This window comes from Podarcis vaucheri (genome assembly GCF_965113315.1).
Source record: "Podarcis vaucheri genome assembly, chromosome: 3".
Lineage (NCBI taxonomy): Eukaryota > Metazoa > Chordata > Lepidosauria > Squamata > Lacertidae > Podarcis > Podarcis vaucheri.
Genome location: NC_138761.1, coordinates 1,511,599 through 1,532,391, shown reverse-complemented (window position 1 = coordinate 1,532,391; position 20,793 = coordinate 1,511,599). Strand labels below are relative to the sequence as shown.

Sequence of the window (20,793 nt, the reverse complement as noted above, 5' to 3'; positions counted from 1 at the left end):
GACCTGCTACTCATCGTGACAGGCACCATAAAGTGTCACTCAGCTGTAGGGAAACCTTGTTGGTTTTAGGGCCAGGTCCTTATAAGGATCTGCCTCATGGCCCAGGTGGGCAGGTGGGTGGGGCGTCCACCCACATAAATGATGTCAGGGTGGTTGTTTTTTGTCCTTTGACGTCCCAAAGTTGGGACATCAAAGCACATAGAAACCATAGAATTGTAGAGTTGGAAGGGACCCAGAGGATCATCTAGTTCCAGATAGCGAGCTGCTGCTATGAACAAGCATTTCCCCACTTCTTTCAGCAGCTGCTTTGCAGCAGACCCCCCCTGGATAGCGTCTGCTGCATGCATTGAAAGCACAGCAAAGCTGAGCAGGTTTGGGTGTGCGAGAGCTTCCTTCAGGGCGATCTCTTGCGCGCCCAGACCAAGCAGGGCTGCCCTCCCTTAGCAGCTGGTGGTTGGATGCTGTGACCAAGCCCTGCCCTTTCCTGTGGACATCAGGTGGGTGTGGGGTGAGTTGGCAAAAAAAAAGTGGCCAAAAGCGGAAGTTGAGCAGGCCAAGACTGGCCCATGAGCTGGAGGTTGAAGTCTCACGTGGGATCTTGCCTGCTGGAGCTCGTTGACAGCGCTGCTCTCGCTTCTCGGGAAACAAATCCTTCCTTGGCATGAGGACTGGCCGGCTCAGAGGTGCCGCTTTGCCCGGGATCCTCCCGCCAGCTCACCTGCCTTTCTTCTTCTCTCTTCCAGATCCCCGTCTCCAGGATCCAGGGTTCTCCCTCGCCATTTCCTGCCGCCAGCCAGGTCTCTCCCAGGCCCGGCTTCCCAGTCACCATCACCAGTCCCAGGAGGACAGGGGCCAGGACTCTGGCGGATATCAAAGCCCGCGCCAGGATGGCCAGGGCCCAGCGGGCAGCAGCCGCCGCGGCCGCTGCCGCCTCCGGCGCTGCTCCTCCTGCGTCCTTTGTGGGAGCCATCCCGGGGCCCGGCCCCGGCGGGGGGAGAGGAGAGGAGCAGAGCAGCGTGGCACCAGGGAGGCCTCATGGAGCTGCGCTGGACCTGGCAGGCCCTGGAGGCGGGGGAGGTCCACGAAGGGCCCCTGGCCCCGGAGCCCCCTCCGCCTGCCCCCCAGCGCCACCCCCCGCGGCGCCCCAGCCAGCACCCTCTGTCGGTCCTGCAAGAGCACAGCTACAGCCGGCTCCCCCAGGGCGGCCCCCAGGAGCGGGCCCCGGGGCGGAGACCCCGCCAGCCCCCCAGGCAGAGATAGGCAGCGCCAGCCACTCGCACTTGGCCACCTCTGCCGGCCGGGGGGTCCCTTCGGGCTCAAGCGCCAGGCCGCCTGCAGGGATGGGTGGCCCTGGGAACGCCTCTCCCACAATCATCCTGATTTCCGGGGCGACCTGTGGTTCCGAAGGCCCCAGCGCAGCCAGTAAAAGTGGAGCTGAAGCGGCTCCGGCTGCCGGTGCCACGGCTCCAGGGGGGAAACCCCTCTCTTCAGCTCAGGCAACCCCTGGGCTCTTCCGGGCGCCGCCGTCTCCTGCCGCTCAGGCCGGCCCACTGGCACCGCCGGCTGCGACATCCCCTGCCGTCACCCACAGCCTTAAAGCGCCCCCTGGCCCCTCGAGCGGAAGTGCCGTTGCCACCGCCTTCCTCAAGGCCAGCTCCAGCATCCCAGCCGCCAACCCCCTGGTGGCCCAGCTGCTGCAGGGGAAATCGGTGCCCATGGAGCAGATCCTGCCCAAGCCCCTGACCCGGGCCGGGGAGATGAAGACCCTCCCTCTCCCCGCAAAGGAAGGCAGAGAGCCAGCAGCAGCTCCTCCGCAGAGGGAAGCCAGCGAGAGGCAGCCGCCTCCCCCAGCCGCCTCGCAGCTGAGCGGGAAGCCAGACTCCAGCCAGGGCAGGCAGCTGCAGCCGCCGCCACCCCACGGCCCTGCCCCCTGCTCCCCCTGCCCAGGACGGGACTTGTGGGGCGTCAGTGCCGCCCCCTTCCCCAGCCAGGAAGCCCATGAACACCACCACCTCCAGGCCCTGATGCAGGCGGCTCCCAGGCAGGGCCCCCGGCCCCCTTCCTCGCCCCCACCCCAGCTCCCCCCACTCCCCGCAGACTTCCCCGTGGAGAGCAGCAGCTCCCCCAGCCAGAGCTTTGTCCTGGGATTCGCCGGCAGGAGGACGTCCAAGCCTGCCATGTCGGGACATTACCTCCTGAACATCTCCACGTACGGGCGCTGCCCCGAGAACCTCCGGAGGAGCCTGGCCGTGCCCCCAGAGAGCCGCCTGTGCCCCGAGGGGCCCAAGATGGAGTTCAAGGAACGAGAGGCGGCGGCCGTAAGTGGCGGGGAAGACGGGCGAGAGACGGACGACACGGAGGACGAAGAGGCGCTTGTGGCGGCGAAGGAGGAGCCCCTGCCCCACAAGGGGGCAGGAGGAGAGGGCGAGCCGCCGAGCCCCCCCAGAAGGAGCACCAAGAAGGGGGAGCTGGCAGAAGGCAGCCCGGCCGAGGCAGCCACCCGCACACTCTCTGCAGGCCCAGATTTTGCCCGGAGTGCCCTGGCGAGGGACTTCCTGCGGGCAGCCCAGGAGCAAGTGGCTCAGGCGGTGAGGGGGGAGAGGAAGCCCTGCGGCCTGGAGCTGCCTCCCTCGGCCGCGCAGGCGGAGCCCCTCCCTCCCCGGCCCCCGCTGCTGCTCTCCGCCTCGCAGCAGCCCCCCCGCCTCTTTGGGGGTCCGGGCGGGGCGCCGCTCCTCGGCTCGGGCTACAGTGGCACCATCAACGTCTCTGCGTCTCCCGACCTGCGCCAGGAGACCCTCCTGACGGGGCTCTCGGACCCCGGGCGCATGGGGGACGTGGTCTCCTTCTCGGTGACGGTGACGACCATCCCCGCCGGGCAGCAGGGGCCCGCGGGCCGAGGCCACCCTCTCCCGGGCCAGGCCTTCTCGGAGGACGGCCACTTGGACCTGCCGTCCAAGTGCTACTGCCGCTTGAAAGCCATGATCGTCTGCAAGGGCTGCGGGGCCTTCTGCCACGACGACTGCATCGGCCCCTCCAAACTCTGCGTCTCCTGCCTGGTGGTGCGGTAGCAGCTCCAGGCGGGCTGCTGGGGGGCGGCGTCCTCTTTGGGGAGCAGGAGGGGCGCCCTCCCTGCCGGACCGGGAGCCCTTTCCCCTGCCCCACCCCCACCCCTCCAGCCACCCGCTCTGTTTCCTCCAGAGCGTCAGAAGCACCTTGGACAGACGGACGGACGGCAGAAGCTCTTGGGACAAGTGTTTGCACTTCAGGAATCATGTAAATACGTTGCGTTGTGTGGTTTTTTCCTTTTTGTCTTAAAAAAAGAAATGTTTCAAATTGCTTAAGATCAGTCTGATTGATTTGAACTCCCGTGTTCGTCAAGCATCTTTCCCCACGCCAGAAAAAGGTGGCTCTGGCCAGGCCCCTCCCATGGCTGGACTGGGCTCTCCAGCGTGGCAGCCAGCCAGCCCCCTGGCGTGCCATTCTTCTCACTGATGGTAGAGGCTGGCACCCAGTTCTGGCTGGCTGGCTGCCCCCTTTCCTTATGGCGCTGTGTGCGCACTCATGCGCAGTGCCCTAATGAACCCAGCAGTTGTGGGTCTTGTGCACCAGCAGGCAGGTGGGTGCCCGGCTTCTCTGCAGGGTTGGGTCACTCTGGATGCTATATTGTGGGGAAAGTCCCCTTGGGGCCCCATCTAGCTCAGCACTCTCTTCTCACAGCCCCCAACCAGAGGCCCATGAGATGGGAAGCTGCCTGCCATGCGTTGCCTCCTCACACGCCCCCCCCCATGGGCCCCACACATGCAGAGTTTTGTATTTGAAGCAGAGTTCAGTGCTCTTCAGAAGGAAAGCTTCCTCTTTTCTCAAAGGCAAGGATACTGAATCAGGCCCCCCGGTCCAGCCGCCCAGGTGTTTCCCCGTCATATTATGCCTTGGCAGCGTTCTCACTCAGGGCCCAGTCAGTCGCCACGTCCTGGTTTCAGGTGTTTGGCGTTGAAGTGGAGCGCAGATCTGAGTTGTGGGGCTAGCAGGGGCTCCAGCTGGCAGTCGAGGTGGGTTGCAGGAGCCCGGGCAACCGAGCCCCACCTCCGCCTTTCCTCAGAATTACTTCCTGCCAGGAGACCTGGGGAGCAGAGCCTCATCCTGCAGGACTTGCAAGTTCACGGGGCCCCTGGGGCCACGGCAGGGAGCGCCCTCTCTTACCCTTCCTTTTCGTTTTCTGCCCCGATGCAATATATTTGATATGACTGAAAATCGAATTAAGAGATTATAATTAATATATTTTAAGTAATATATATTTTAGTACATCCGTATTATGAAAGGAGAATGGCAAAGGACTTGTGAAGCAGACACACAAGGTGTTTGTGTGTGCGCGCGCGCGGTTTTGAACATGTCTCTCCCTCCCGCAGAGGAACTGAAAGCGCCTGTGTTGGTTGCAATAAAGAGGGTGGTCTGAGAGAAATGCAACGTGGCTCATCAGAAGGCCTTTCACTTCCCCTAGGTCAGGAGACATGTTGAGATACCTGAGGGAGTGCAAAACTTTCATCTGCTGTTGCCTTTTAAAAAGAGACTTAAATTGGAACTGAGAATATGTATAGAGACGTCAGGTTGACACCATTTAAAAAGTCATATTTTTTCACAAATAATATAGAAAGAAAAGAATATTTTACTTAAGAGTTTTAAGTATTTGAAATAAATATAGGTATGTAAATATTCTGTATGTACTTCATATATTCTTTTATTTTACATTTTATTGTAAACAAATGGATATTAAAATCTTGGAACTGGTTTGTTGCCTCCGACTTCTGGGAAGCAAATTGCAAATCCTGAAGAGGAAGAAGCTTTGCTTTGTGTTCTCTTTCCCCATTTCCCCTTTCGTTCCTGGGACGGTAGGCGGTGGGTGTTTAGAGCATCCTTGAAGTTCACAACGACCCTTTTGGGAAGGATAATTGGAGGAAGAGTGGAGTCCCCAAAGGCCCACCAGAGTTGGGAATTCCTGCGTCAAGGCCAACATCTTGGCAGCAGCAGTTTGCACCACACAGAGCGTGTTTCTGTTGCGATGCGCCCAAGGGAACGGGGGCAATTGGCAGGCCCCCAGCTGGCTCCAGCCCACCGGCCCGTTGCCAGTCAAACTCCAGTCCTCGGTTCTGCATCAAGACTGCAACTTAGAGCTTCAGAAGCCTTTCAGAAGCTGAGCACGCAAGCCAGCAGAGATCACAAACTCTTTGCGACGGAAGAGCAGACATAGGCATATGTAAAGCATATTTTCAAGCAGTTTATTCAGCATAGATCAGGACAAAGAAAACATGTCTGCTCTCCCTCGTGTCCAAGAGCTACAAGCAGCATAAGGCAAAAGCTAGACACAAACGGAAGTTCCCAGCAAGCTGTGCTGGAATGTAAACAGACATACAACAGCTCCACACATCTGTTTAGGTGGAACGGAACATCAGTATCCTAACAGTTTTTAGATGCTCTCTACATGGAGGAGGGAGGGAGGGAGGGACTGGCGGTGAACAGTGTGGCAGAATCTAGTGATCTAGTTCTCGGTAAGGCATTGGAGAGAGGTTTGAATGGGACAGCAGGTTTTGAAAAGGCAGACGGCTTTGCTGGCGTAGGCAGAGGAGTTTCCCAAACTTTGGTCTCCAGCCGTGGTTGGACTACAACTCCCATCATCCTTGGTCCTGCTAGCTAGGGATGATGGGTGTTGTAGTCCAACAACAGCTGGAGACCCAAGTTTGGGAAGCACTGCTCTAGAGGCAAAGAAGTAGAGAACCTGTTGCCGGAGGGGGGTGTCATAACGACTAGAAGCCTGAAGTGGAGCGTGATGGAGCCAATTTGGAGATTTAACTTGAGAGCAGGGATGGAGAGTGCTTTGGGAGCTGCTTCCGCCAGCTTTCCTGAGCTAAAATACAGTGGTTTTCCAATCACCTTGAAGCTCCACCCACCTCCTAATTCCAAGGCCTCCAGCCCTTGCAGTTAAGGAAGGCTCCCAGGTGGGAGAACATTTTTGCCTGCCCTCCGAAAGCGTGTCGAGCAAAAACTGATGGTATTGCACAGAGGCAGTGGCTCTTGGGGGGGGGGTTGCAAGAACATGCTAGGGACATTGACCCCCACCCACCTTGGTCTTTCCTGTGACCCAAATTGAAGTTCCTGTTGTGGAGGTGCTCCTGGAACACATTTGGATACGTTCTGAGAGCCCAGCCTCATCAATGCCGCTGCCCGGAAGATGTCCTGAAACAATAATTTCTTCCCAGGCTTAGCAGTGCTCCGAAAAGCCTCTCCACCGCACAAGCAATTTAGGGTAGCTTCAAATTACAACGGCTGTCTTGTGTCACAAATGGCCATGAGTAGGCCATCCATCTGCCTCCAAAGTGCAAATTGTGTGTATGTTCACATGGAAACTTATTGAGGGCCGGATCGTGCTCACCGAAGCAAACGGATTTGGCGCATGGGGCACAATCCAAGGATTTCCCTTGTGCAAACCCCACTGAATGGGGGGAGGCGGCTGCGCAAAGGCTTTGGTGGGGCTCTGTTTCTTTCAAAACTCCCTGTTCCTTTTAGTTTGTATGGGGAAGCAGCCACTTGGGCTCAGGCCCCAGAAAGTATTGGTTGGAAATGTGCCAAGCACATCTGGGGGTAAAGACACATCTTGCAATCAACGCTGTGTGATTCTCCACCCCACCTAGATGGAACCAAGTTTTACGTGGCGTTGCCGCAGTGAAATTTGAAATTGCACAGAGCAGAAGTATTAAAATGCATGGATTTTGTGTTGTGGGGTGGGTGGCCTTTTTTGAACAACCCCTGGGCTGAATGTTCCCCTTTGTTGCATTTTCAAATTGCTTTGTTGGGGCAGAGGCTTTGCTGGAATTCCTGCAGGAGCCCTTTGCCAAGATATTTCTGGGCTTCTATGTTGGAAGGTGCCTTGCTGGAAAGGAAATCCCTGCAGCTGCTCTGGAGTAATAAAGAGCAGGGCAGGGATCTGGTGAGGATCAATACTATCGGCCAAATGACAAATAAAAAAGGCTGAAAACTTAATCATTACAGTGCAATCATGTGGCAGCAATTCACGCTTTGAGAGAGAACAGTACAAGTGTAAAAGCTCCAGTATTAAAAGTGCAAAACCCAGACATGTCCTCTGGGGTTTTGCCTTGGGAGCAGCAGCGGCTCTGCAAGCCGTGGCTGCTGCCAGCCTGAGTGGGGTGCAGTGGCCCTGTGTGCCTCTTCCCCCAGCTCGGGCTGCCCTCTTATTTGCTCTTCAAGATACGGGAACCCTAGTAAAACCAGCGACGAAGACGCAGCCTCTGGATTTCTAGAAAAGGCCAGTGGCAAATTATTTATTTCAACCATTTATGTGCCACTTAACGCTTTCCTAAGTGGTTGCAGAACATAAAATCAGTTAAAAGGAACCATGAACCAGGAAAAAAATAGGAAAAGATCTGGGTTGGGGGGCTCAGCCTTGTTTCTTTCCTTTTCAGCTGTTCCCTCGGGTCACCATTATCCTCCCCTCTTTTAACTTCAGTTGTTCCCTCCTTCCTTATCATGCTGCCGACATTCAGCTTCGTGTTTCCTCTCTGTCCCTTCTTCAGCTATTAATAAATTACCGTTTCATCTTTGGACAAAATCTCTGGAACGCAGAACTTGTGGTCTGGCCTCATTATCAGTTTGTTTCCTCCTTTCCCTTCAATTTTAGGTTTGGCTGTCATTGTCTCTTGTGGTTATTTTGGATTCCACTTTGTCTCCTCTCCCTTTTGTTCACGACACAGTGAAATTCTGCCATTATTATTTTGAAGCTTCTTTCAGCTCTTTCTCCTGCAGCAACCCAATAATTTGTTGGGAAACTGCCAGGGAGATAACGTCCATCATGGCCCCCAAGCCGGAGTTCTAGACGTCCATCGGCCTCCCGTAGTCACGCAGATCCAACAGTTAGGGGCACAAAGCCTTAGAAATTCCTAGCCGCATTCCTAGGCTGGTGCACCCTCTTTATCAGCAGAAACACAGCCGAAAGCTTGCATCACAGAAGAGCAGAAGAGCATAATTTACAGACTTTATTAGAACATGAACAGAACAAAAGAAAACACGTCCATTCTGTCAGCGTCTCTGAGCCGACTGAAAAAACGAAAGGAATATCAGCAGAAACATAAACATCCTGTGAACAGGACATGCGCAGACTCTGTAACTTACAAAAGCCTGCTCCCTTTTAAGGTGGAACGGAAATATCCTAACATCCTCCCCCTTTCCGTGTAACCTGTTGTACCTGTGGTTCACCCAATTGCAACCTTTGTACATAAACCTTAAGTTGTTCTTTGTTAACAACCTTAGACAACAGATCAGCAGGAATTTCATTTCCTGCCATGTAGGACACCTGAATCAGTCCTTTCTGAATACACTCTCTTGCACGATGTAGCTTAATCTGCAAGTACTTGGTTCTCTGCTTGCAACTCTCCAAGTTCAGCAAAGCCAAACACGATCTATTGTCTTGATACACTTGTATAGGACATTTCACAGACACTCTGATGTCCTTAAACAGTTGCATCAACCATTCACAATCCATGAGTGAAAATGACAGAGCATTGAGTTCTGCTTCACAGGAACTTAGGCTCACTGTTGTCTGCTTTTTGCACAACCAGTCAAACAGGCAGTGGTTGTACATGTAGCATACTCCAGAAGTGCTTGTACCATCCGTGGTGTCACTTCCAAAACTTGCATCTGCAAAGATTTCAAGACCTCCAGTCTTCTGACTGGTGAACCTCAGCCTGTAGTGCATAGTCCCTTTCAAATAGCAGGCTATGCGCTTCAGAGCTTTCCAATCCTGAACCGTAGGATTGTTGGCATGTCTGCTAAGCAGATTACAGCTTACAGCTATGTCAGGTCTTGAACATCTGGCAATGAAATTCAGCTTGCCTAGAATGCATCTGTATAGTGTTGTGTCAGAAAACGCTTCAGCAGTACTGTCTACCTGGTAACCTGTCACCATCGGTGTGTCTGCTGGGTTTGCATCAACCAAATTCAACCTGGTTAATACATCAGCAGTTTTCTGTGTTTGGTGTACCAGAAAATTACCTGCTTGGTCCCTCTCCACCTGCAGAGAAAGATAGTTGGATACCTCACCAAGATCCTTCATGTCAAAGTGCTCCTTCAGCTGAGCTAGGGTGCTTTGGTAAAAAGCCTGATTCTTCCAAAACATCAGAAGATCATCAACAAAACATAAACAATACAGTTTGTTTTGCCCCTCCTCTTTGACAAACACACATGGATCAGCTTTGCCCTGGTGAAAACCTAGAGAAAGCAATGTCTCAGTGAGTTTTGTGTTCCAACACCTGGCACTCTGCTTGAGACCATATAAGGATTTCCGCAGTTTACAGACCATTCCCTTCTGTATCTCCATCCCATCAGGTGGAAGCATGAACAGCTCCTCCCCCAAAATCCCGTACAAAAAAGCTGTATTAATGTCGTGATGGGAAACATGCAGTTTCTCCTCCGCAGCGATCTTGAGCATCAGCCGAATGCTCTCATATTTGACTGTGGGAGAGTAGGTCTCGTGGTAATCCTGTCCTGGTACCTGTGAAAAACCTCTGGCAACCAATCTGGCTTTGTGTCTGACTACCTTGCCATTCTGGTCAGTCTTGGCCTTGAAGACCCATTTGCTGCCAACCAGTCTCATTCCTGGGACTACCGGTACCAGTTCCCAAGTTTGGTTCCTGTTCAAGGAATCAACTTCAGCCTTCATGGCATTAAGCCAAGGCTCAGCATCTTTAGAGGCCAACTCCTGAACCTCTTTGAAGCTTGAAGGTTCCCACACCTTCTCTGAGCTACTAAGAACAGCAGTTGCTGTCTTAGCAAACTCATCAGCATACCTCTTTGGAGGTCTGCCTTTGGTCGCCCTTTCAGATCTGCGTACTAGACGCAAGTCTTCTGGACTCATCTCCTCTTTCTTAGGAGAAAAGTGACCAATGGTGAACAGTGGTTCTTCCAGTTCATTGTCAGACGCATCAGATGGTCTGACTGAGGCTTTTGCGCTCTGGTAGTCTGCTGTGTCGTCACTGTCACTGACACCAGCAGCAGCAGCAGCGCCGCCCACTGAACTGGAATCCGAACTCTGATCATCATCATCATCATCCTCATCCTCATCATCTTCAGCAGCTTCCTCAGCTTTAGCTGCTTGCTTGACATCACCTTCATCCTCCTCTGGGTAACTCTGGAAAATTCCCACATTTTCCCCCCACTTAGGATTGTACTCAACACTCCTTGTGAACTTTATGGACTTAGAGTCAGTCATCCATACCCTGTATGCACCTTTTTCGTACCCCATGAACAAACCATGTGCCCCACGCTTCCCAAGCTTGTTGGTTTGTTGTGTGCGTACCCACATGTCCGAACCAAAGATTCTCATGTGTTTGGTGTTGGGTTTCTTGCCAAACATCTTCTCATAGGGGGTACAGCCAATGGGTGATGACAATCTGCGATTATAACTGTAAACCAAATTCCCCAAAGCCTCCCCCCAAAACTTATCAGGGAGATTGGCATCATGCAACAAGGTTTTGATTCCTTGCAGCAATGTCTGATTTGCTCTCTCCGCAAGACCATTCATCCATGGCGATCTGGGCGTTGACATGTCATGCTGGATTCCCTTCTCAGTCAGGAAAGCTTCAAACTGCTGAGAAGTGAACTCCCCACCCCGATCAGTAAAAAAACAAGAAATACGTTTACCGTGCACATTTTCCAACCAAGCACAGAATTCCTTAAACTTCGGAAACGCTTGCGATTTCTGTTCGAGCAAATACACATGAATGTACTTGGAAAAGGAATCAATCAGAATCATGAAGTACCTTGCTCCTCCTAAAGAGGGCGCAAGTGGCCCAACCAGGTCTGCGTGCACTAGCTGGTAGGGTTTGGAAGCCTGCCTGCTAGACTCCTTGCCTTTTGGAGCAACCTTCACCTTGTTCTCTGCACAAGATACACATTTCATGTGAAATTTACAGGGTTTGATGTTCAAACCTTCAACCACCTCTGGCATCTTGGCCAGTGCCTTCCAAGAGAGGTGACAAAACCTTCGATGCACATCATGAATGCAACCTGCATGAAGAACTTTGTTAGTTTGTGCAACACAACAAGAATCAGCATTATTCACAACAACAGTGTCATCATAAGTTATATGGAACAAACCATCCATAAACTTTGCATGCAAATAGTCCTCTTTGCCTTTACTGATGACACAGACGCTCCTCTTGAAGGAAATCTGAAAACCACGCCCAGTAAGCTGTGGGACGCTCAACAAGTTGCTCGCCGCTCCTGGAACAAAAAGTACATTGCTGATGGTTGTATGCAAACTTGCAAGTTTCACAGTCCCTTCTCCTGCAATTTGCAACGTCCTTCCATCAGCCAGGTGGATCTCACCTTCCTGAGGCTTGAAGGAGATAAAGAGATGCCGATCCTTCGAAATATGGCGGCTGGCACCTGAGTCGACAATAAACCTGCCTTTGGCTGTTGGAGCAGTCTTAACAGCAAGCAAACCCTTGTTTTGCAGCTTGCCCCCCTGCTGCTCCTGGCCAGCAGACTTGCCTTTAGCCTTTGGTGAAGCTGTGCCAGCAAGCAAAACCTTGCTTTCCACTGGCATGGGCTTTTGCAGCTTGCCCCCCTGCTTCTGGTCAGCAGATGTGCCTTTAGCCTTTGGTGAAGCTGTGCCAGCAAGCAAAACCTTGCTTTCCACTGGCGTGGGCTTTTGCAGCTTGCCCCCCTGCTTCTGGTCAGCAGACGTGCCTTTAGCCTTTGGTGAAGCTGTGCCAGCAAACAACGCTTTGTTTTTCCCTTGCGCGGGGTCTTCACCCTCCCTCTGCTCCTGGCCATCTGCAGGTGTCTGCCTGTGGCCCTGTTTACCTTTGCCTTTCCGGCCTCTGCAAAGGCGATGGCCTTGGTTCTCACGAGAAACAGAGCTCTCAGCTGCCGACTCCTTGGCTCCCCCTGGAGGCTGGAATGCTGCCTGGGATGACGTGACGGTCAGCTCCCCCTGCAGCTTGCAACCGGTGCCCTCAGCATCCCTGCAGTCACTCGCATTCTGGGAAACAGCTAGGACCTCTGATGCAGTCAAACTCTGGGCTGGGATTACTGGCAAATGAGCTTTTTTTAAAGCCGACCACATTCCACGTGCAGTGGTGTTGCCAGCCAGCGTCTTAATTTCCTCAAGAGATACGGATAGGACTATTACGTCCATCGCTCTCGAATCAGCTGATCTCCATTTCTCTGTCAGAGGAACTGGGGGGGGCTTCAGAAACGACATGCCATACCCCAAACTGACGCAGCAAAGATTCACACCATTTTGCCCAGGTTTCATAATTCTGCCCATCCAACTTAGGACACTGAGTATCCTCTGAGGTCTGTAAGAGATCCATCTCAGCTTTTTACTTGAGCCGTGAGCCCTATGCCTTCAAAGACACGTTATCTTGGCAGCCATTAATCACGAAGCCTTTCTGGCTCGGCTCCCAGGCCAATTAATCTGCCGGAGATGAAAGACTCCTTGCTGAGGCAAAACAGAAAAGCGTCCCTTTTTCTTTCGCTTTTCCGCCCTTCATACCTCTCAAACGCAGTCTGTTGCAGCTTTACTCTCCTGTAGGTGCCGTGAATCTGGGCCCGAAACCTTGTTGTTGGGAAACTGCCAGGGAGATAACGTCCATCATGGCCCCCAAGCCGGAGTTCTGGACGTCCATCGGCCTCCCGTAGTCACGCAGATCCAACAGTTAGGGGCACAAAGCCTTAGAAATTCCTAGCCGCATTCCTAGGCTGGTGCACCCTCTTTATCAGCAGAAACACAGCCGAAAGCTTGCATCACAGAAGAGCAGAAGAGCATAATTTACAGACTTTATTAGAACATGAACAGAACAAAAGAAAACACGTCCATTCTGTCAGCATCTCTGAGCCGACTGAAAAAACGAAAGGAATATCAGCAGAAACATAAACATCCTGTGAACAGGACATGCGCAGACTCTGTAACTTACAAAAGCCTGCTCCCTTTTAAGGTGGAACGGAAATATCCTAACATAATTCCACAAGCAGACACACTGGTCTTATTTGGTCCTGCCAGGCACATCTTCTTTGCAAAATTCTCATCTCCATTTCTTTTGTCCATTTGCAGACCTTCTGGTCTTGCTCTTTTCTGTGGTCCATGTTTCATCCCTTTTGGGCTTGATCTCCTTGGTCGCCTCCTCTGCTTCTCTACGCTGTAGTCTTCTCTCTCTTCCCACGTCAGCCCCAGGCCCAGATCCTTCTGCCCTGCAGTTCCCAGCCCTCTTCACCTCCCAGGCTTGTTGTTGTTTAGTTGTTTAGTCATGTCCGACTCTTTGTGACCCCCTGGACCAGAGCACACCAGGCACTCCTGTCTGCCACTCCCTCCCGCAGTTTGGTCAAACTCATGCTGGTAGCTTCGAGAACACTGTCCCACCATCTCGTCCTCTGTCGTCCCCTTCTCCTTGTGCCCTCCATCTTTCCCAACATCAGGGTCTGTCAGGGAACTGACATCGGAGGAAAGGGAAGTGGTAGGGCTCCCAGAGACTGGGAGAGAGTCAACAGCTAAAGCAGGGACCAGTAGGGGGAGCGCGGGGTCTCTGGAGGAGGATCTCAGTAATGCTGAGAGAGACGCAGCAGCCCAGGCAGGAAGCAGAAGGGGAGAGAAAGGGGTGAGAGACACTTCGAGCGAAAATAGCGGGGAGGTGTCAGAAGCAACTGCAGGGAGACCTATGCTTCGCCGGAAGCTGTCACGTCGTGAGTCCAGGAGACGCGTTTCCGTTAAGGAACTTCTTTGCTGGAAGCGCTTCCGCAGACAGCCACTGTCGGACTCTACAAGTGACTAGAGCAGACATGTCTGAGGAGCTCTGTCACACACAGAGGTTTGTGGGGTCGCACAAACTCTGAAGGGGCACTATTTTAAGCACAAGCAGCTAATCATCCCCTGACAGCAGTCCGACAGTCTCTGTACGCTGCCTGTGCAGGAGAAGGCATCATGAGCGACCCAGCAGGAGCCGGAGCCGCAGGGGGTGGAGCTGGTCCAAGCTTGGAAGACAGATACCGAGCATTGGAGGTCCAACTTGCGCTGCAGACGGCGAGGCTCGAGGAGAGGAGGGCTCAAGATGCAGACAAGAAGGGGAGAACCACTCAGTTCCCCAGAAAGGTACCAGGATTAGTGCAGAAGTTTGGGGGGGACCCCAAGGATTACCATGCCTTTAGGACTGAAATGCAATATGCCCTGAATGTGCAGTTTGATGAGTTCCCTGATGAGGAATCCCGAGTTGCTTTCGTAATTGGGCATCTTGAGAAGGGGGCGCGAGATTGGGTTCGACCCCTGATGGCAACGCACAACGATATCCTGAAGGACACTATGAAATTCTTTCGTGCAATGGATATCATGTTCTCCAGCGATATTGAGGAGGGGGGAGTGCGCAGACAGCTAATGGCTTGCAAGCAGGGAAGCAGATCTGTCCGTGAGTACTGGACTGAATTTACCATGCTGATTCACAGATTGGGGTGGGATTTATCGGCAGCACCCATTCAGATGCTATTTGAAGAAGGTCTTTCTTCAGCTGTGAAAGACGAGCTGGCCAGGAGCCCCAGGGCGGTGTCTATGGATCAGCTGACCAAATCTGCGCTGACCATTGGAGCGCGCCAGGAGGCAAGAGCCTTGGAGAGGCGGGAAGGGAGAGGGGAACGTTGGAAGGAGTTACGCATTCCAGACATTCCTGAGCCAGCTTTCCCGCCGGCAGAGCCGATGGAAATCGGAACAGCCCGCGCGCGCGCAGTTTCAAAGCCCAGTGAGGGGGCGAAGAAGGAGGGAAAGGGACCCCGGAAATGCTATCTCTGCCAACAGCCAGGCCACTTTGCCAGAGTCTGCCCCCAGAGGAAGGAATGGCAAGGGATGGTGGGAACTGTTGAGGGGGAAGAGCAGGGAGAAACGGAGCAGGTAAAAGCCAACGCCTGGTTGCCAGCAGGGCACTGCAGCCAGGCCAAAGAGCAGTGAAAGTGCCCCTTTCCCAAGTGCCAGTGCCAGAAGCTCCTCGACCTGCTCTAGTGATTGAAGTGTCGCTAGAGTTGCAAAATGGACACCCCCTAAAAATAAAGGCGCTGTTGGACTCAGGCAGCTCCTGCAATTTCATGAGCAAGGAGTTTGCGGCTGAACACCAGATACAGACTATCCCCTTAAGCAACCCCCTGCAGGTGACCACGATCGATGGCAGAGAACTGTTGGGAGGAGGCGTCAGCTTGCAGACCATCCCAATGATAATGAGGGTGGCAAGGCACACAGAACTGATAGCGTTTAATGTGGCCACCTTGGGAGGCGCTCCCATTATTTTGGGAATGAGCTGGCTAGCCCTACATGATCCGCTGGTGGGCTGGCATCAAAGAGTGGTTTCCTTCGGTTCCGCACATTGCTTAGAACACTGCAGGGGGGAAAAGGGGTCAGCAGGGGCCCAAGCCACCCTAGCAGGGACGGAAGTGATGGAGAAGGGGAAGGTGCCATCACAGTATGCTGATCTCAGCGACGTGTTCAGCGAGAAGGAAGCTGACCAACTACCCCCGCATAGGCCCTTTGATTGCCAGATCAATTTACTCCCTGGAGCACAGCTTCCTGTAGGCAGGTTGTATGCCATGTCAGACAGGGAGATGCAGGAGTTGCGAGCGTTCATTGACAAGAACCTGAAGAGAGGCTTCATCAGAGAGTCCAAGGCAGCGGGGGGTAGCCCAGTGTTTTTTGTGGATAAAAAGAACACGGACAAGCCGAGACTGGTATGTGACTTTCGGGCCCTAAATGCAGTGACAGAGCCGGTGGCTTTTCCTATGCCCAGGATTGATGATATTTTGACCAGGGTGCGAAAAGGAAAGATTTTTACAAAGCTGGACCTAAGGGGGGGCGTACAACCTGATACGTATAAGGAAAGGGGATGAATGGAAGACCACCATGTTCACCCCTTTGGGGGCATTTGAATATCTCGTTATGCCCTTTGGATTACAAGCAGGCTCCGCGTGTTTTCAAGCCTTTATGAACCATGTACTGGGGCCTTTGCTCTACAAGAATTGCGTGGCCTTCTTAGATGACGTGTTGGTGTATTCGGAGAATGAGGAGCAACATGTGAGAGACGTCAGAGAAGTGTTGAGCAGGCTGCAAGCCAACAGACTGTGGGTGAAACTGGAGAAGTGTCAGTTTCATACCAAGGAGGTGGAATTCCTGGGGTACCGCTTGTCAGACAAGGGGTTGGCCATGGACCCCGGCAAGGTTCAAGCGGTGCTGGAATGGAAAACCCCCAAGACTAAGAAGGATGTGCAGAGGTTCCTAGGGTTTGGAAACTTTTATCGTAAGTTCATCCGAAACTTCGCTCACCTGACGGCGCCCATCACGGACTGTCTCAGCAGCAAAAAGAAGTTTGTTTGGACGGGGGAGGCGGAGCGAGCGTTTGAGGAACTGAAAAAGGCCTTCGCCTCTGACGAACAACTTCTACATGTGGATTTACAAAAAAAGCTGAGGGTCGAAACAGACGCTTCTGACAGAGCCATAGGGGCGGTGCTTCTTCTGCAGCCAGGGAAGGAGGGGTCCGAGTGGCGACCGTGTGCCTTCTTTTCGCGAAAGCTGAACAAATCTGAGAGAAACTACACGGTGTATGACCGGGAACTTCTTGCGATTTATGAGGCCTTCCGGAGATGGAGGCACCTACTAATTGGTGCACAACAGAAGGTGCAAGTACGCACGGACCATAAGAATCTAGAGTATTGGAGAACTGCGCGAGTGCTCAACCAACGGCAGTTGAGATGGGCCCAGGAGTTCTCCAAATTTAACTTTGAGATTTGTTACGTACCAGGCCAGGAGAACGTTAGGGCGGACGCTCTATCACGCAAACCTGAATATTTGGAGGGAGAGGGTGCACCCGAAGAGACCCATGTCATTCCCGAGGATCGCTGGGTGTGTGGGGCGGCACTGGTGGGGCTAAGGGAACTGATAGAGGGAACGGTGCAGGATGAATATGCCCAGGACAAACTCAGGGGTCTCAGGAGGGAGGGAGACAAACCCGGGGGTTTTGAGGAGAGAAACGGGGCGTTGTACTACAAGGGAGCGTTATACGTACCTGAAGGAGAATTGAGGGAAAAGGTACTCAAGCAACTGCACGATAGCCCCACAGCAGGGCATTTTGGGCAACACAAAACCATGTGGCTGGTTACCAGGGAATTCTGGTGGCCCAAGGTCAGGGAAGATGTGCGGGAGTATGTGAGAGGGTGTGACCGATGTCAACGAGCCAAGGGGGAGAGGCGGGCACCGGCAGGTTTATTAGAACCACTACCCACGCCGGAAAGACCATGGGAGGCAGTGGCAATAGATTTTATGACTGATCTGCCCAGGTCCAAAGGGAAGACAGCCATTATGGTTGTGGTAGACCTGTTAACCAAGATGGCCCACTTTATAGCCTGCTCACATGCGGTCACAGCAGAAGAAACCGCTAAATTGTTTGTGGAAAATGTGTTTAGATTGCATGGTGCCCCCTTGAGGGTGGTTTCGGACCGAGGGAAACAATTTACTTCCAGGTTCTGGAGGAAGCTCATGAGCTTATTGCATGTAGAGGTGAATTTCTCAACTGCCCGTCATCCAGAAACCAACGGGCAGGCGGAAAGAGCTAATGGTGTCCTCCAGCAATATTTGAGGTGTTATGTGAATGACAGAGAGAATGATTGGGTGGAGAAGCTGGCGTTGGCAGAATTTGCCTATAACAATGCGGAGAACGTGTCCACGGGAATGAGCCCTTTTTTGGCCAATCACGGGTGTCATCCCCGAGCCTTCCCAGGGGGGGAGGGGGAGAACTGGAGCGTTCCAGCCGCAGAACAGTTCGTTGAAGAAATGGAAGCGATCCATCGCCAGCTCCAACTTAATTTAAACAGGGCGAAGGAGGAATATAAGAGGCAGGCAGACAAAACCAGAAGGGAAGGAGAAAGCATTAGGGTGGGGGACCAGGTGTGGTTGTCCACCCAAGGGTTACCATTTAAAGGAGGTTGTAAGAAGTTAAGACCCAAAAGACTGGGCCCATTTGAAGTCACGCAACAGGTCAACCCAGTGGCTTTCAGACTCCGGTTACCTAACCACATGAAGTTGCACCCAGTGTTCCACAGATCATTGCTGTCACCGTATATAGGGGACAGAGAGGGGAGGGTCAATAGGGGACCAGCTATGGAGGAAAAAGAACACAGCTACCATGTAGCGGAGATTCTCGATTCCAGGTGGAGGGGAGAGCAAGTAGAGTATTTGGTAATGTGGGAAGGGGAGCCGGAGTCGGAAAACACCTGGGTCAGGGCAGAGGATGTAGATGACGAGGTTTTGATTGAAACTTTTCATCAGAGATTCCCTCGGAAACCCCAGCCAGTGGCGAGGTTCCGGAGGGAATACTTCGCCACCACCGACGAAGAAGAAGAGTTGGAGGGGTTCGCTGATTCCGAGGTGGAGGAGGATTCAGCGAGTCGGAACGAAGACCGATGGAGGGAAATGTTCGAGACGTCGGAAGATGAAGAGGATTCTTTTAGGGGTTTCAGCTCCTCACCGCCCAGAGGAGAGAGTAGGGGCGGGGGAGAGGGGGGCCCTGGAGGGGAGGTGGATGTCAGGGAACTGACATCGGAGGAAAGGGAAGTGGTAGGGCTCCCAGAGACTGGGAGAGAGTCAACAGCTAAAGCAGGGACCAGTAGGGGGAGCGCGGGGTCTCTGGAGGAGGATCTCAGTAATGCTGAGAGAGACGCAGCAGCCCAGGCAGGAAGCAGAAGGGGAGAGAAAGGGGTGAGAGACACTTCGAGCGAAAATAGCGGGGAGGTGTCAGAAGCAACTGCAGGGAGACCTATGCTTCGCCGGAAGCTGTCACGTCGTGAGTCCAGGAGACGCGTTTCCGTTAAGGAACTTCTTTGCTGGAAGCGCTTCCGCAGACAGCCACTGTCGGACTCTACAAGTGACTAGAGCAGACATGTCTGAGGAGCTCTGTCACACACAGAGGTTTGTGGGGTCGCACAAACTCTGAAGGGGCACTATTTTAAGCACAAGCAGCTAATCATCCCCTGACAGGGTCTTTTCCAGGGAGTCTTCTCTTCTCATGAGGTGGCCAAAGTCTTGGAGCCTCAGCTTCATGATCTGTCCTTCCAGTGAGCACTCAGGGCTGATTTCCTTCAGAATGGAGAGGTCTGATCTTCTTGCAGTCCATGGGACTCTCAAGAGTCTCCTCCAGAACCAGAATTCAAAAGCATTCATTCTTCGGCGATCAGCCTTCTTTATGGTCCAGCTCTCACTTCCATACATCACTACTGGGAAAAGCATGGCTTTTACAATACGGACCTTTGTTGGCAAGGTGACAAAGATGCTGTCTAGGTTTGCCATCGCCTTTCTCCCAAGGAGCAGGCGTCTTTTAATTCCGTGGCTGCTGTCACCATCTGCAGTGATCATGGAGCCCAAGAAAGTAAAATCTCTCACTGCCTCCATTTCTTCCCCTTCTATTTGCCAGGAGGTGATGGGCCCGGTGGCCATGATCTTCGTTTTTTTGATGTTGAGCTTCAAACCATATTTTGCGCTCTCCTCTTTCTGTTACCATAAAGCACCAATGCTGCAGCAAGCAAAGGCTCCAGCAGCTCAGTCAGCTGCTTGTGGCTGGAAAGCCAGACAGGATGTTTGTGGCTGTTGCCATGGAAACAAAGGGGCAGTCCATTCTGTACTGAGCACCGGATGTTAGCTCAGTGTGTGTGTGTCATATGACCTGTACTGGAAGTACATGGGTGGAGTTTCTTCTTGCTGTTGTCGAGTGCAGACATGTTTCTCTGTACTGATATGACAGACAGAAATAAAAGATGTAAATAGTTTTCTGTCTGCTTCTTTCCCCTCCTGGGGGACGCCAAAGGGGAGAGACAAAGAACGGTGTGTTCCTCTCACATATCTGAGATGAATCGCCGGGACCTCGCCTGCTTATCAGCAGAGTGGAGACGCGGGGAGGTCGACAGGAATATCTGCCGGTGCCTACGCTGTGGCACATTCCTCTGACCCAGGCAGAATTCCAACAGTGGCAGCCTTCGGATGGTTGCTGTCCATCGGACATCTGGATGAGAGGTTGGTGAATTGTCCTCCTCTGCTCCATGGAAGCCTGATTTGAGAGGCTGATTCTCTGCAGCCAGAAGCTGACCAGAAGAAGCTGACAGCCAAGCCGATACTCAAGGTATGAGACTTTTAAGGGCTTAAAAGAGTGAATGCAGAATGATTCATTCTCTGCTTCACGGAAAGCGAGTGTGGGAAAGCAGCTCCAACTTAGAAGAGGCCTGCATTCCGGGCATTTTTGTGGTTTCCTGTCCGAGGAAAGGAATGTGCTGTTGCTAGGCAACGTCCTTCAGAAGGCTGTGCCTCAGAGAGGAGAAATGGAAAGTTACTCGAGAGGGCTGGACAGTCAGACTATGCTTCAGAGAGGCGTAAACAAAGTCTGTTATGACTAGGTCCTCACGAACTGCTGGAAGGGACTTTCCAACGCAGCCAGTGTCAGAGTTGCCAGGTGTCAAGAGTGTAAACAAGCCAGCTATTGGATTTTAGAGGCTTGTGTTTTAGAGTCAATGCAAGGACTCAAAATGGATGCCAAGAAGGGGGGAGGCTTGCCTTCTCCACCCCTCCTGACCAATGACAATTATTCATCTTGGTCTGTAAAGATGAAGGCCCTGCTGCAGAATCAGAGACTGTTTGAGGTGATTGAGAATCCCATCCCAGCAGCACCAACGCGTGCTTGGGAGTCACAGAATGTGAAGGCTAGGACTGCTATAATTCTG

The 20,793-nt window shown here is 52.9% G+C and overlaps 1 protein-coding gene and 1 long non-coding RNA gene across 3 annotated transcripts in view; one reads left to right on the top strand and one right to left on the bottom strand.

Moving 5' to 3' along the window:
• The window catches only part of ASXL2 (ASXL transcriptional regulator 2), a 31,939-nt gene extending 27,154 nt beyond the window's left edge, over positions 1-4,785 (top strand). For both annotated transcript variants that reach the window (XM_082217300.1, XM_082217301.1), the window contains one exon: positions 744-4,785. In XM_082217300.1, coding sequence (XP_082073426.1) covers positions 744-3,068 — 2,325 coding nt within the window. In that variant the 3' untranslated portion in view covers positions 3,069-4,785. The remainder of the gene's footprint in view (positions 1-743) is intronic.
• Positions 3,318-20,793, bottom strand: part of LOC309529773 — a 405,398-nt gene continuing 387,922 nt past the window's right edge. Inside the window, exon 2 of the long non-coding RNA XR_014218441.1 lies at positions 3,318-4,108. This is a non-coding gene — a long non-coding RNA (uncharacterized lncRNA). The remainder of the gene's footprint in view (positions 4,109-20,793) is intronic.